General features: G+C 37.4%; 1 protein-coding gene across 9 annotated transcripts in view; it reads left to right on the top strand.

Moving 5' to 3' along the window:
* The window catches only part of Dmd (dystrophin), a 2,011,337-nt gene that overhangs the window by 1,955,959 nt on the left and 42,341 nt on the right, over positions 1–13,037 (top strand). For all 9 annotated transcript variants that reach the window (XM_077107047.1, XM_077107046.1, XM_077107045.1 and 6 more), the window contains one exon: positions 2,210–2,368. In XM_077107047.1, the coding sequence (XP_076963162.1) occupies positions 2,210–2,368 (159 nt within the window). The remainder of the gene's footprint in view (positions 1–2,209; positions 2,369–13,037) is intronic.

Here is a 13,037-nt window from a genome sequence, read left to right as displayed (position 1 = left end):
ATTCCCATATGGTAAGATAGTTGGGCATTTTCCTTCAGAAATCCAAAGTAGGAGATTTTTGTGATTTAGCATCTTCACGAAGTTACTAAAGTGAGTCAGTCTTGTGAAGAATTTCCAGAAGAAGGAATTCAGGTTCAGGTCTCAGTTTGTTAGTGGGATGATAAGTCAACCCTGTCAAACTTTAAGGAACAAAATTGAATGATGCTAAAAGTATCAGCAAACACAGCTATGTCAGGGAAACAGGCTTCATTATAGACAAGGGACAATATTCACAATATGGAGCACAGAGGGACATTGCCATGAACTCACAAATGTTGGCCGGGATCCTAGGTAGAGACAACAGATTATGAAGCAAATTTGAAAGAAAGAGTAAGACTTTCCCAACTGAATAAACAATGTAGAGAGGAGAACCTAGTCAAAATGCAACAATCCTTTGTGTTTGACCAGTTATGGCTGTTTCACCATCTTGTCATGGAGAATAGGTAAAGGGAAGAATGGTAAATTTATCATATATAGCTGGTGTCGCAACCCAAAGTCTTGCTCAGATGAGAAAAGGAACTTCATGAGGATTAAGCCTAAGGAAATTGTATCAAAGTAGCATTAGTATATAGCTAGTTATTGAAGACATGAGAATAAATCATCTCATCTAGTACATTAAGGTGATCAAGGTAATAATAAAGAATCAAGTCAGCACTCTGTAGTTTGTATATGACTTAGTTCCTCCACATAAACAAACAGCCTTTTTCTAGTTATAACTGTGCAGTTTCTTTCTTAGCTATTGGGAAAAAAGGTATTAATGAGATTCCTATATAAAATTCTTAAACATGAAAATGTATGCCCAAAGAATCAACCAAATCAAATGACTATAGTGATTTGCCTCTTTGGCTCACTGATTTTGTATAGTAGAAACTCTAACACATTCAAATTAATTCAGTGGCTACCATTCACTGACTGCCTTAAAAGAATAGTAAGAAAAGCTTAATTACAACTATCTGTTATAATTAAAAATGGGAACTTCTAACAATAAAATTTCAGAATTTGGGAAGAGGACTAATAAATTAGATAGGTGGTAAAAACTTTTATTTTTAAATGAAATTCAGAACAAAATCCATTTTCACCCAATTTTAGATGGTAAAAAATGACATTTAAGAGCAGATTTGGCGAAGTAGTTTAGTGGATTGGATGATTTCACTTATGTTTCTTTTTAACACCAAATAATTATTTTTAGTTGACTCATCACATCTTCATCAGTTATCTGGCTTAATGGACCAAAATAATTTAAATCAGGGGGACTTCCTCCTAAATAATAAGATTTTTTGTTCAACTTAAAACTAAGTTTAGAGAGGGAATACAAAGAACTTTAGCCTCTCACTGAGAACAAAGGTGAAGTTTTTATAACTCAAAGGAAATTGGCTTTCCAGGACCTTGAAGCAATGCATTCTGAGAATAATTTCTCCTGGATATTACAGGGTTCCTATTTTCCAGGAAAGGTTGCTGATGCCTCCCCAAATATAGCTTTTTACTTCTGTTTCCCCTAAGATTAGCCTTTAAGACTTACTCCGAGGAATATGTTGTTCTTTCTTCTTTAATCAGTCACCTTAATGGCTTTTCCCCCTCGATTTTTGTGCTTCTGTTGAAACAGTAATTGAATGAAACAGTTATTTATCTAGAGCTTAATTATTGTTACCATTCTGCCTCCATGACTTTCATAAGTTAAAATTAGCTCACTGAAGCAACACTTCTTGGTTACTTGCCTTCCACTTAAGAAAATATTTACTCTATTATTTTAAAGGCTACAGGATTTTTCCCCCTAATCAGTACCAGCAGTAGTGTGGGTTAGCAAACTGTTTATATCTTGACAGGCTTGGTACCAAAGCATGAAATGACCATTATGTCTCCTCATACTTATTAACTATTGGCTAAATGGTCAATGCACAGTCCTGGTATTTCCATAATCCTACCTTTTCTTTATCCATGTAAATAGGCCAATCAATTTCACCTGAAAATTCAGCCCAAAACACTTTGAATTGTCATCTGTAGGGTGGTAGACCACAACTTTAATAGTACCTAAATGTCTTTAGAAGCAGGAAATAAGATCTTATTGTTAATAGCAAATAAATGTTTCTATTTTCCATACACACCCAAGTCCCTGACCCCCAAAGCAAAATAAGGGGGGGAAAAAACCAAAACCTTTGATTTTATTTTCCAGAGATGATGAACATTTGTTAATCCAGCATTACTGCCAAAGTTTGAACCAGGACTCCCCCCTGAGCCAGCCTCGTAGTCCTGCCCAGATCTTGATTTCCTTAGAGAGTGAGGAAAGAGGGGAGCTAGAGAGAATCCTAGCAGATCTTGAGGAAGAAAACAGGTGAGTTTTCTTTCTAGCTTTGTCATTGGTAAGCAGAGTGCATAAACTTGCACATACAGACAAGCTCCAGGAATCTTCACTTAGAGTTATTCTGTGTCTAATTGTTTGCTAAAATAATCTGTTTAGCTCCATTTGCAGATTCTCTGTCTTTTTTTTTTTTAATCTGAAAGAAGAAAATGAATGCAATAGTATGATTAAGAACTCATTTTAGGTGTGAAGGGATTAATGCTGATGGGGTACTTGGTTTTTGCATGTATTTCGGTGGCTTTGATTTTATATTTTAGAATAGAATTTAAGAAAAAAAATAGGTCATGTAATTTTATGACTATATAATCTTTACATGTGTTTGGCCATATTATCTCAAAACATTTAACAAAGTAGGTTCATTGGCTTGGTCATATTTGGGAATAGATTATTTCATCTTATTATTCATCATCAAATGCAGAAGTCATTACTTGCATTCACCATGATAGCCGATTACAGAGATAATTCCAGTTGTCAGCCATCACCTGTAAAAAATGTTCATATAAAAATAGCAGAAATTGTAGAAGAGGAAAAGGGCAAAAGAAAATTCACAATGACTGCAGAGACGAAAAAGTTGTAAAAACCTGGAGTACTATGTGGTGTTAGGATAATGCAAATCATTTTATTTTACTTTGGTGTGTTACATTTATTATATCCTAGGTCCTCTGGTTAACAAAGCCTTTACACATAATCATTTCTAACTCACAATGTGCCTTCTTCAGGCAAATGCCACCAGGCAAGTCTTTAAAGGAGAAATTGCTCAAATTTGTTGCACTTAAGTACTTTCATCTCTTTGGTTTAGCCCAAGGCACCAAGACCTCTTAATCAAGGCAACACAGTATGTCTGAGAACCACTGCCCTCAGGGAGGATGTCACCTCAAGATGAAAAAGCAAACTGCCATTCATCCAGTCCTTTCTCCTGCCACTCCCTGCCTTCTATCTCTTAATATGTTATGACCTATGGCCATAGCTCCTTATCTGGTTTGCTTCCTTTTAGTTTCTTTCCCACCCCTGCAATAACTCCTCCATATCAACTACTTGTACATTTTTCCAGAATCAAGACCCATCATGACATTCTTCCTTTATTAAATGACTACATCTTGGGAGAAAAAAAATAAAGAAAGAAAGTCCAGCTTCTCGGCTGGGCATTCAAACCTTCCACAATTTTCTCGTGACCTGCTTTTTCAACTTCATCTTCTTTTGTACTCCCTGTATTCTGGCTATGCTGTGGTAGCTATTATTTCTGACTACATCCTGCTCTCATCCACTTTCAAGCTTGTTTCTCGGCCTACCTGCTATCCCCCAACCTTCCACTGCCCTTTCTAACAAAGGAGTCCCACCTTTGCTCACAATAACTTTCCTCATAGAACCCTCTTAGGACTCTGCAGTAGATGCAATCTGTCTTTTGCTCATATTACCAGAACACTTTGGACTTTTCTTAGAGAAATCCTTGACAGTTTGCCTTTTTATCAGTTACCATCAGGGCCTCCCTGTAATGAGGTACTTGAGTGCTTTTAGGGCAAGGACTGTGCCCTGATCCTCTTCATGTCCTTTGTAGTAAGTACCCAGCACAATATGAATACTAAGTGGGTACTCAGAAAATATTTGGTGGAAACCTAAAAATGCAGCAAGGATATCATATGAGTACCACCCTGGAGGTAATGTTATACATTATTTTTTGTTTTAATGATAACTGTATTCTGGGTCTTACTTGTAAAATTGTTCAGGAATAAAGACCATGATAGATAAAGCATTTGCCTCCACTTTATTGAGAATAATCATTAGTACTCATTCATGTTAAATCTTTAATAATTATAGCGGTCAAAATCAAATAGAAAAAATTGTAAAGAGAATTTGATGTTATGGAGGAGTCAGTACATTTTTGTAGTATGTGATTATTGCCCTTGTTTAATAGATCTGTTTAGTTCATTGGTCAAGAGCTCTGTCTTATACGTCATTAGCACACTTTCTCCCCATACCATGGCAACCAGGTCAAAGAGTGTTAGTAAAGAAAAAGAATACTGATAACTATCATTCATATATCATTATATGATTTTCAGAAAGCTTTTTTTGTGTGCTTGGGATTGAACCCAGGACCTCATGAACACTAACACACTCTTTACCACTGAGCTACATCCCAACCCTTCATTTCCAGATCACTTTAATATATTTTAAATCATTTAATCTTCCTAAAAGCTCTATAAGGAAGAGCTTTTCTCCTTTCTATAAATGAGGAAAATGCAGACTCAGAGAGGTTCCAATAGATTGCCCCAGATTTCACAGTGAGCCCATGGTAGAACTAAATTCAAATCAAGACTTTTCTGACTGAAAATAGCCAACTCTACCTTGGATCAGAGAACAAAGAGGAGTAATTCTGTGTAAATGGTATTTACATAGAATCATGGCTTATTCCCCAGAATGTACCTTATCTTGAGGAAATATTTATAAGGAACCAATGTCCCTGAAAAAAACCAGTTCATCTACTTGTGGTACAGTGACAGCCACTCTACTCTGAAAGATATCCAAGATCATTCTCTAAGAATGGGATGATTTGTTCTCTGAAAGAAAGGAGAACATTATACCAGGGCTACTTAGAACTCCAAAATGAAGAATCTTGTGTTGATGCAGGTCTTTCTGTAAGTTATCTTGATCTTCAGGAAAAGGTCAGAATGAGTATCTTGCTTTCTCCCAACACTTAGTCACATTCATATCTCCTCCCAAGTCCCAGAGAAATGTCTCTATAGACCTCCCCTCCTGAAAACAACCTGTCTGATTCCCTCCCTCCCTCCCTCCCTCCCTCCCTTCCTTCCTTCCTTCCTTCTTCCTTCCTTCCTTCCTTCCTTTCTATCCTGTCTTCTTATAATTCTACTCAAGGACCTTCAGAGCCATAGCTTTGTTTGCATGACCTTTGAGTTCATTATTGCTTAAGAAGCCTTTAATTTGCCATTTCCTGTGCTCCCCCTGAGAAAACCCAGGAAGTCATTAGATGCCCTTTCTCTGTGCCTGCCAAGCTGGCTATTTCCCAAGCCAGAATTAGGCTTTATAAATGACAGACAGGAGCCTACTTTTACAGAAAATGGGAAAGGATATTTAAACCTGAATTGTCCGAATTGTTTTTGACGTATACTTACTATATCTTCGGGTATTTTCCTTCCTTGATTCTGCAGTTATTACTTATCTCCAAATAACAGTTGGCAAAGGAGAGAGAGGCGTGGAGACCTCCATTCTTGTATAGATATGTTATCAGAGTCTGTTAATTTTGCTTATTCATGAAACCTCCCCACAATCTCCTAGGAAAACAGAAGATGGCTATTTTAGAAGGGTCTCAGGAGTATTCTATCTCTGTCATTAGAATTCCTTTTCTCCCAATTGTTATACATAGCATTCAGTAAATATTTGTTGAATAAATTAACGAATAAATGAATTGAAATGAAGCTGATCTATTTTAGTTTTAACACACATGCATGATGTACTTTGGATAAAAATTCTTTTAAACCTAATTTCATAGAGAAAAGCCTTTCATGGACTTTTTTTTTCCTGCTCACTTTTCTAAATACTACCTTTTTCTTCAGATTGCCTTGATTATCACCAACCACTGCTTTATCATAAATTTAGAATGTTAAAAATTCATTTTCTTAATCCCAGGTGTCATATGGTCTCTCCCATTGGTTTATACTACAAAGATAAGGCTAAAGCCCTGAGCAAAAGCTAAATTTGACTCTGATTTTTTCTAATAGTGTCTCTCCTAAGTTTGGGTGACTAGTAACATTAATGAGATATCTAAACTTTACATTTCATTTCTGCAAAATAGCTCTCACTCATTACCACAGAAAATTCAAATTCATCTTTATTTGGTAGGGATCAGTTGGATGTTGGGAATTTGCCTCATTCTGTGTCCTCAGCTTTGGGATCCTAAGGCTTGCTTTCTTCCTATATACATTGAACCCTGCACTCACCTGACTTAAATTAGTGGTGTTCAAATTACTGCCATTTTTTTTTTCGTTTTCTTTCTGCACTGTTTAAATGAACTCACTTGCTCTGAAATCCAAGGCATTATCCTAGCAATGAAAAGTTATCCTTTATAAGAGACAAAGATTTTATTGTGATTCTATACCTGCATAATAAATTGGATAGTTTATTACTAAGTCTAAAAGGCAGGTAAATACTAACCTGGTTGATCAGGAAGCCTAAATTTAAGTTGTTACTAGATGTCACATGACAACGGAGGACTCTAGATTCTTTGTACCTACTCAATACCTTTCACATGCCTTGTTGTTGGATACCCAGAACTTATGCAGCCTAAATTTGGGTTATCTCTTGTTCCTTTTTATTCCTCCAATGATTATACAAGATTATTTATGTTATATTCAAAGGAATTTTAGATTTGATACTTATATCACTGAATTGAACTAGCTGAAAATAACAGACTTGTCCCTTTACCTTATAAGTGACTTGATGACTTTGGACCTTGTTCTCATAGTTAAGTCTTAAAGGCTCAGGCATCTTTATTCCATTTCTTTCCATTGGCCTTTTTTTAATTTAAAAAAAAACTAGGGCATTATAGCTTTATAATAATACATAATAGTGGAGTTCAAGTTTGAAATGAAGGTGAGAAGATAGCCAAGCTGAAGTGGGTCAGGAAAGCACATTCCCAGCCAGGGATGAATATAAACCAAGGTATTGGGGAGGAATATCAGAGTATATTTAGAGAAACAGTACATATTGCTTTTTTAACAAAGCAAAGAATGGAAAGCAATGGGGCTGGTTAGGTGGATGAGGGTCTGTCTGGAAGGGCATGGTGGCATGCTGAGTTGATGCATCCTCACCTAGGACAAAGAGCCCCTCTAGAGTGTCAGCAGGAAGGAGGTCCTTATTTCTCACTTATGCCCCTCTCTCTTATACACATGCGGCTTATATACATACACTTAGATTCATTCAGATGCATGAATGACTTTGAGAACTATAGTGGAACAACAAAACCAAAATTAGAGGTTGCATGGGAGCCCAGGAAAGAGACGATTAGAGTCCTAAATAATAGAAACGGGGAGGACAGCCTAGATTTGAGTGATCTTCCAGGGGACAAATAGAGTTGTTGTTTTTGGTGGTTTGATAGTCCTGGGAGGGAAGGAATGATTCTCAGGTCTGGTGGATATACTGTAAGATGAGAGTTAACTTGCTGGAACTGATAATTCACAGGAGGAATAGCAGGTCTGTCCTTTTATTTGACAGCATCTATAGAGATCCTTCCTCAAGGGGGCTAGGTAGCTAGAAGGTGAAGAATGGAGTATGAGAGAGGTTGGGTTGAGGTCCAGATGACATCTCCATGTATAAATGTATAAATGTATGACAGTCTGTGAAAAAGAACTCAGAAGCTTGCAGAAGGGGTATGGGTCAACGCTATTAGGCCCCTGAGTCGCCGTCTCGTAGGTGGTAGGTGAAACAGTGAGAGTTGAGTTTACCTACTTAGAGGATGCATAGCAGAAGGAAAAAACTGGGTTTGGCACAATTCTGGAAGATGTGAACATTAAAGTGTTCATTTCATTACTTTTCTTCTTTTAACGGAAGATGCATGTATTATATGTAAAAATCAAGTGTTCAAGAAGGAATAGAGAGAAAAGGGAACTCTTTCTCCAACCTTATCCTCTCCAATTGTGGAGTTTCTGGTTCTGAAAGCTACCACCCTTATTGGTTTCTTGTGTGTCCTTCTTTCTTTTTTAAATTTTTTTTTTTTTGTAGTTGGACAGAATGCCTTTATTTTATTTGTTAATTTTTATGTGGTGCTAAGGCTCGAACCCAGTGCCTCATGCATGCTAGGCAAGCACTTTGCCACTGAGCTACAGCCCCAACCATTATGTGTCCTTCTTTCTAAAAGCATCTAAGGATATTTTATACATATGCAAACATTTGCAAATATACTTGTGGTTGTCAGGATAATTTTATATGATGTTGTATAGTTTTTGCTCTTTTTTATTTAAAATTGCCTAATTACTTTCCAATGCTGGAGGAGTGTGCAGGGGTGTGGGAGGTGGGAATGATGGGAGCATTTTTCCAGAAGAGGCAGGTGGAAGAGGGGTTGTGGATACTGGAGGAGCCTGGCCTTGAAAAGGAGGAGGAACATCTCTGAAGACAGTGTGGTAGATGAGGAATTCAGGGTAAAGAAAGAAGGGTTGGGGAGGATAATGGAGGGAATGTTAAAAAGTCCTGTAGACATCATTGAAAATTAGTAGAGACTAATTCCCATAACTGCACATTTGTTCAAGTTAGAGTGGTATATGAGAAAGTTAATGAAACTAGGCATTCATGTCACTTGGCAACATGGGCCCCAAAACAAAGAGCTGCAGAGCCTTTTTTAGATAAAGGGAACTCGTTTGACCACATAAATCAGGCAGCCAAGACCTTTTATGGCAAGGACAAAGAAGAGCTTGAAGGACAAACATACTGCATTTAAAAAGCTGTGTAAGAATTGGGTCAACCAGGGCTGGGATTGTGGCTCAGTGGTACAGCACTTGCCTCGCACGCATGAGGCCCTGGGTTCAATCCTCAGCACCACATATAAAAATAAATAAATAAAAATAAAGATATTGTGCCCATCTACAACTAAAAAAAACAAAACAAAACAAAACAGTTGGGTCCAACCATCTCCATTCTACTCTGGCAGGGAAGACAGGTACATGTGGTACAGGTAGAGTCCCCAGGACTCAGAAGCTCAATTTCTAACTAGCAGGTCCAATATCACTACATTTTCTTTGGTTTATCCAAAGTTCATTAAAGTCTATCGGGACTGATTCCTGGCTTCCAATTTATGGAAGTGGATGGGTAGCCTAGAATGACAATTTATTTCCCCCTTCCTCCTATTTATCTCTGTTCAATATTGCCTCTTTGTAATTAATGTATTAACACTGCTTTAAAACTTTTTTTTGTGTGTGGGACAGCATGAAGTTAGGTTCAAATAGTAGATCTATTAAAATGGGGAATATGTTTTTTCAGAGACAGGAGTTGTTATTCCATTCTAGGTTCCTATATCTTAGAATCCAACATCATAGAAATCAGAACAAAAATCAAATTGTTTTCTGGTGATCTTAGAATCTTGGCATAGGGAATTGAATGAACATGAGGACTCCTTCATACTACAGAAAAGCAGAAGTGCCCCTCTGGTGATTAAAATATTCATATCCTATAGGTACAGCTGCCATCTTCCTAGGATAGGCTGGATAAAAGTTAAAGTTCTTAGAATCTAATTTCCTTTTTCAGATTTTTCATGAAGACCCTCATCCTCCTTGTGGCCTTCATTACCAGACCATCCCACTGAAGTAGAATTGATTATGGTCATGACTTTCTGTAGTTAACTTTCCAGGCCTGAGGATATAATTCCATTCAATTCCATAGATAGTTATTGAATGCTTAATGTGTTTTGAAAACTGCAGAGACTACAAAGATGAATAAGACTTGATTCTTACCCTCATGGAGCTCAATGTTTAATAAAAGACATTAAAATATGAACAATTAATTATAACCTAGTATTACAAGTGTTCGGGGGGGGGACACAGGGTAAATGATTAATTCTGTCTTAGGGAGTGCAGAGATCTTCACAAAAGGGAGTTCAAGGTTGAAGACTGAAAAGAAGTTTTCCAGGTTGTGAAAGGAGAAAGGATGAATTTTCCAGACTGACAGTGCAGTGGAATGAGGAGAATGAGAGGGCAGTGGAACAGTAGGTGGAGACCACTATTTAAAGGGCTTTGTAAATCTGGATTTTATCCTATAAGCAGTTAAACACTGAAAGTGGGTTTTTTTGTTGTTGTTTTTGTTTTTGTTCTGGGGATTGTACTCAGGGACACTCAACCACCGAGCCACATCCCCATCCCTTTTTGGTATTTTATTTCAGAGACAGGGTCTCACTGAGTTGCTTAGTGCCTCACTCTTTCTGAAGCTGGCTTTGAACTTGAGATCTTCCTGCCTCAGCCTCCCAAACAACACTGAAGATTTTTTGAGGAAGGGAAAATTAAGAAAAATAAATGCAGGCAGGGAGCTAAAGCCATGGAAATTGGTAGAAGTATAGCCAAACAGTCCACTAAAAGATGGCCAGGTTCTGATCTAAAGATGTCTAAGTGATGACAAATGAAAAAGGAATGGAGAAATTGGAAAGTCACTGAATGAAAGAGGTCAGAGGAGGAGTCAGAGGGAGGAATTGGGTGATACAGAATTTTTTAATTAGGGAGCTGAGAAATGATCATTAATAATCTGAAAGAAATTTGGCACAGTGAAACATGCCTATAATCACAGTTACTATAATCACAAGTGAGGCCATCCTGAAAAACTTAGCAAGATCCTGTCTCAAAATAAAATCTAAAAGGGCCTGGGGGATGGGGCAGGGGTTGGTGCTCAGTGGTAGATTACACTGGGTTTGATCCTAAGCACCACATAAAAAATAAAAATAAAGGTATTGTGTCCACCTACAACTTAAAAGGGGAGGGGGTTGGCTCGGGGTGTAGCTCAGTGGTAGAGTGCTTACAACACACACAAGGTCCTGGATTTAATCCCCAGTACTAAAACAAAAACAACAGTGCACACAGGAAAAACTATTGAAATGCAAAGGGGTCAGTGGATAGAAAGAAAGAATTATAAATTGGGTCTACAACATTCTGTTTGCCTGAGGACATTCAAGTGGAAATTCTTATATTGATTTTATGTATACACTTTCTAAAAAGGATTTTTTTACAAAGCCATAGCAGTAAGATTCCCACAGTATATATAGATCAGTGGACATAGTCGGGATTAGCATAGTCAAGCTGCAGATTTGGTTGGAAATTCCCTGTAGCCAGAGCCATAAGAGAAAACAAAGATTTATCATTCTGTTAATATTGAATGAAAGAAGCATACAACATTCTAAGGAAACACTATAATTTTGTTGGCTCTACATGATAATAGCAACAACAAAACAAGTGGCTTTCCTATGAGTACTTGCTATTGACAGGATCAGTTCTGAGAATATGTATTATCTTACTTAATCCTTACAACAACCCTGTGAAGGCAAGGCTGTTTACAGAACACTTGGGGTTACAGTATGAAGGACATTCTATACAACTAGCAAGGGACGGGGCATGGATGCAAACTTAGGTTTCTGAACTTCTTTTATTTTATTTGTTTAGGTACTGGGGATTGACCTAGGGCTGCTTTGTCACCAAACTATATCCACAGCCCTGTTTTATTTATTTTTTTTTTAAATTTGAGACATGGTCTTGCTAAGTTGCTAAGGCTAGCCACAAACTTTTGATTCTCATGCTTCAACCTCTGAAGTCACTGGGATTACATGTGTGTGCCACTGGCCTGTTCCTGAACTCTACTGGTGTTCACTTGATGTGATTATTGGCAGTGTCCTTAGCAACACTTTTTCCCCTCCTGATGCTGAGGATTAAACCCAGGGCCTCCTGCATGTTAGGCAAGCACTCTACCACTGGGCTACATCCCCAGCCCCTTATCAATATTTTTATAACAAAGAGCAAGGAAAATTTTATGTGGCTTTTTTAGTGGCTTTTGGTAATTTCACAAGGCTTCATATTAAAGACCAAAGAAAGGATAATAGTTCTCTAAGGATATAGGTTACTGTTGCTCAAAATGTGTTCTGCAGAATACCTTTGAGGTGCTTTTAAGAAAAGTGATTCCAAGGACTGGTAAGCTTTGGAAACACTTGTATTGGAAAGTCATAATTACATTAGCATTTGCATAGAAGAGTTTAGAAGTAAAGAAATCCGAGGAGCTTTGTTTAACCCAATGTTGCTTGGAACACTCTTTGGTAAAGAAATTCAAGTCTGTACTAAACTTTAAAAACCAGCCAAAAAATGTCGGGCCTGGTGGTGTAGACCTATAATCCCAGTAACTTGGGAAGCTGAGGCAGGAGGAACATGAGTTCAAAGCCAGCCATAGCAATTCAGCAAGGCCCTAAGCAACTTAGCAAGATTCCGTTTCAAAATAAAAAGGCTGGGGATGTGACTCATTGGTTAAGCATGTCTGGGTTCAATAGTCAGTTCCAAAAAGAAATAAAAATAGAAATAATTAAAAAAAACAGCCAAAGAGATAGGATAGTTGGCTCTCTGCTGTAGGAGATAAGTCTAACCATTGTCTTTCTAGGAACATCAGAGGAAAGAATTGTAACAAGTATGTGCAGGTAAAGCCTGGATTTTGCTCACAAAAGCAGCTTTTGATATTCCCTAGTAGTGAAGCAATTGCCCTATAGAGCCAGAGGCCAGAATGCTTAGTCTAGAAAATCCAAAGGTTAAATCATTTCCCATGACCACAGAAAATTCTTTATATTCTTTGTGGAATATCCCTCTGGATAACCTGCCTTTTCAACCAAGCCACCAACAAAAGTTTCTACCAGTAATTTGACACAATTAACTTGCTATATGGAGTTCTTGTTAACTAAACTTGGAAAGATATTTACCAAAGACAGCAACTTTTGTTTCTCACAATTTCTAATGAATTTTGCTTTTAAAGGAGTTAAATGCAAAGGCCTATTGTAGCCTGAGGTATCTCCTGGATTGTGGTGTAAAGATGTATAATCAACATATTGGGAGGATACTTCTTCCCTTTTTTCTTATAATAAGAATACAGGTGTAACTTTCAACTCAAAAGAAGATTTAATAAGATC

The sequence above is a fragment of the Callospermophilus lateralis genome, chromosome X (genome assembly GCF_048772815.1).
Source record: "Callospermophilus lateralis isolate mCalLat2 chromosome X, mCalLat2.hap1, whole genome shotgun sequence".
Taxonomy (NCBI): Eukaryota; Metazoa; Chordata; class Mammalia; order Rodentia; family Sciuridae; genus Callospermophilus; species Callospermophilus lateralis.
Note: the sequence above shows the minus strand (reverse complement) of the source record. Positions and strands in the feature narration are given on the sequence as shown.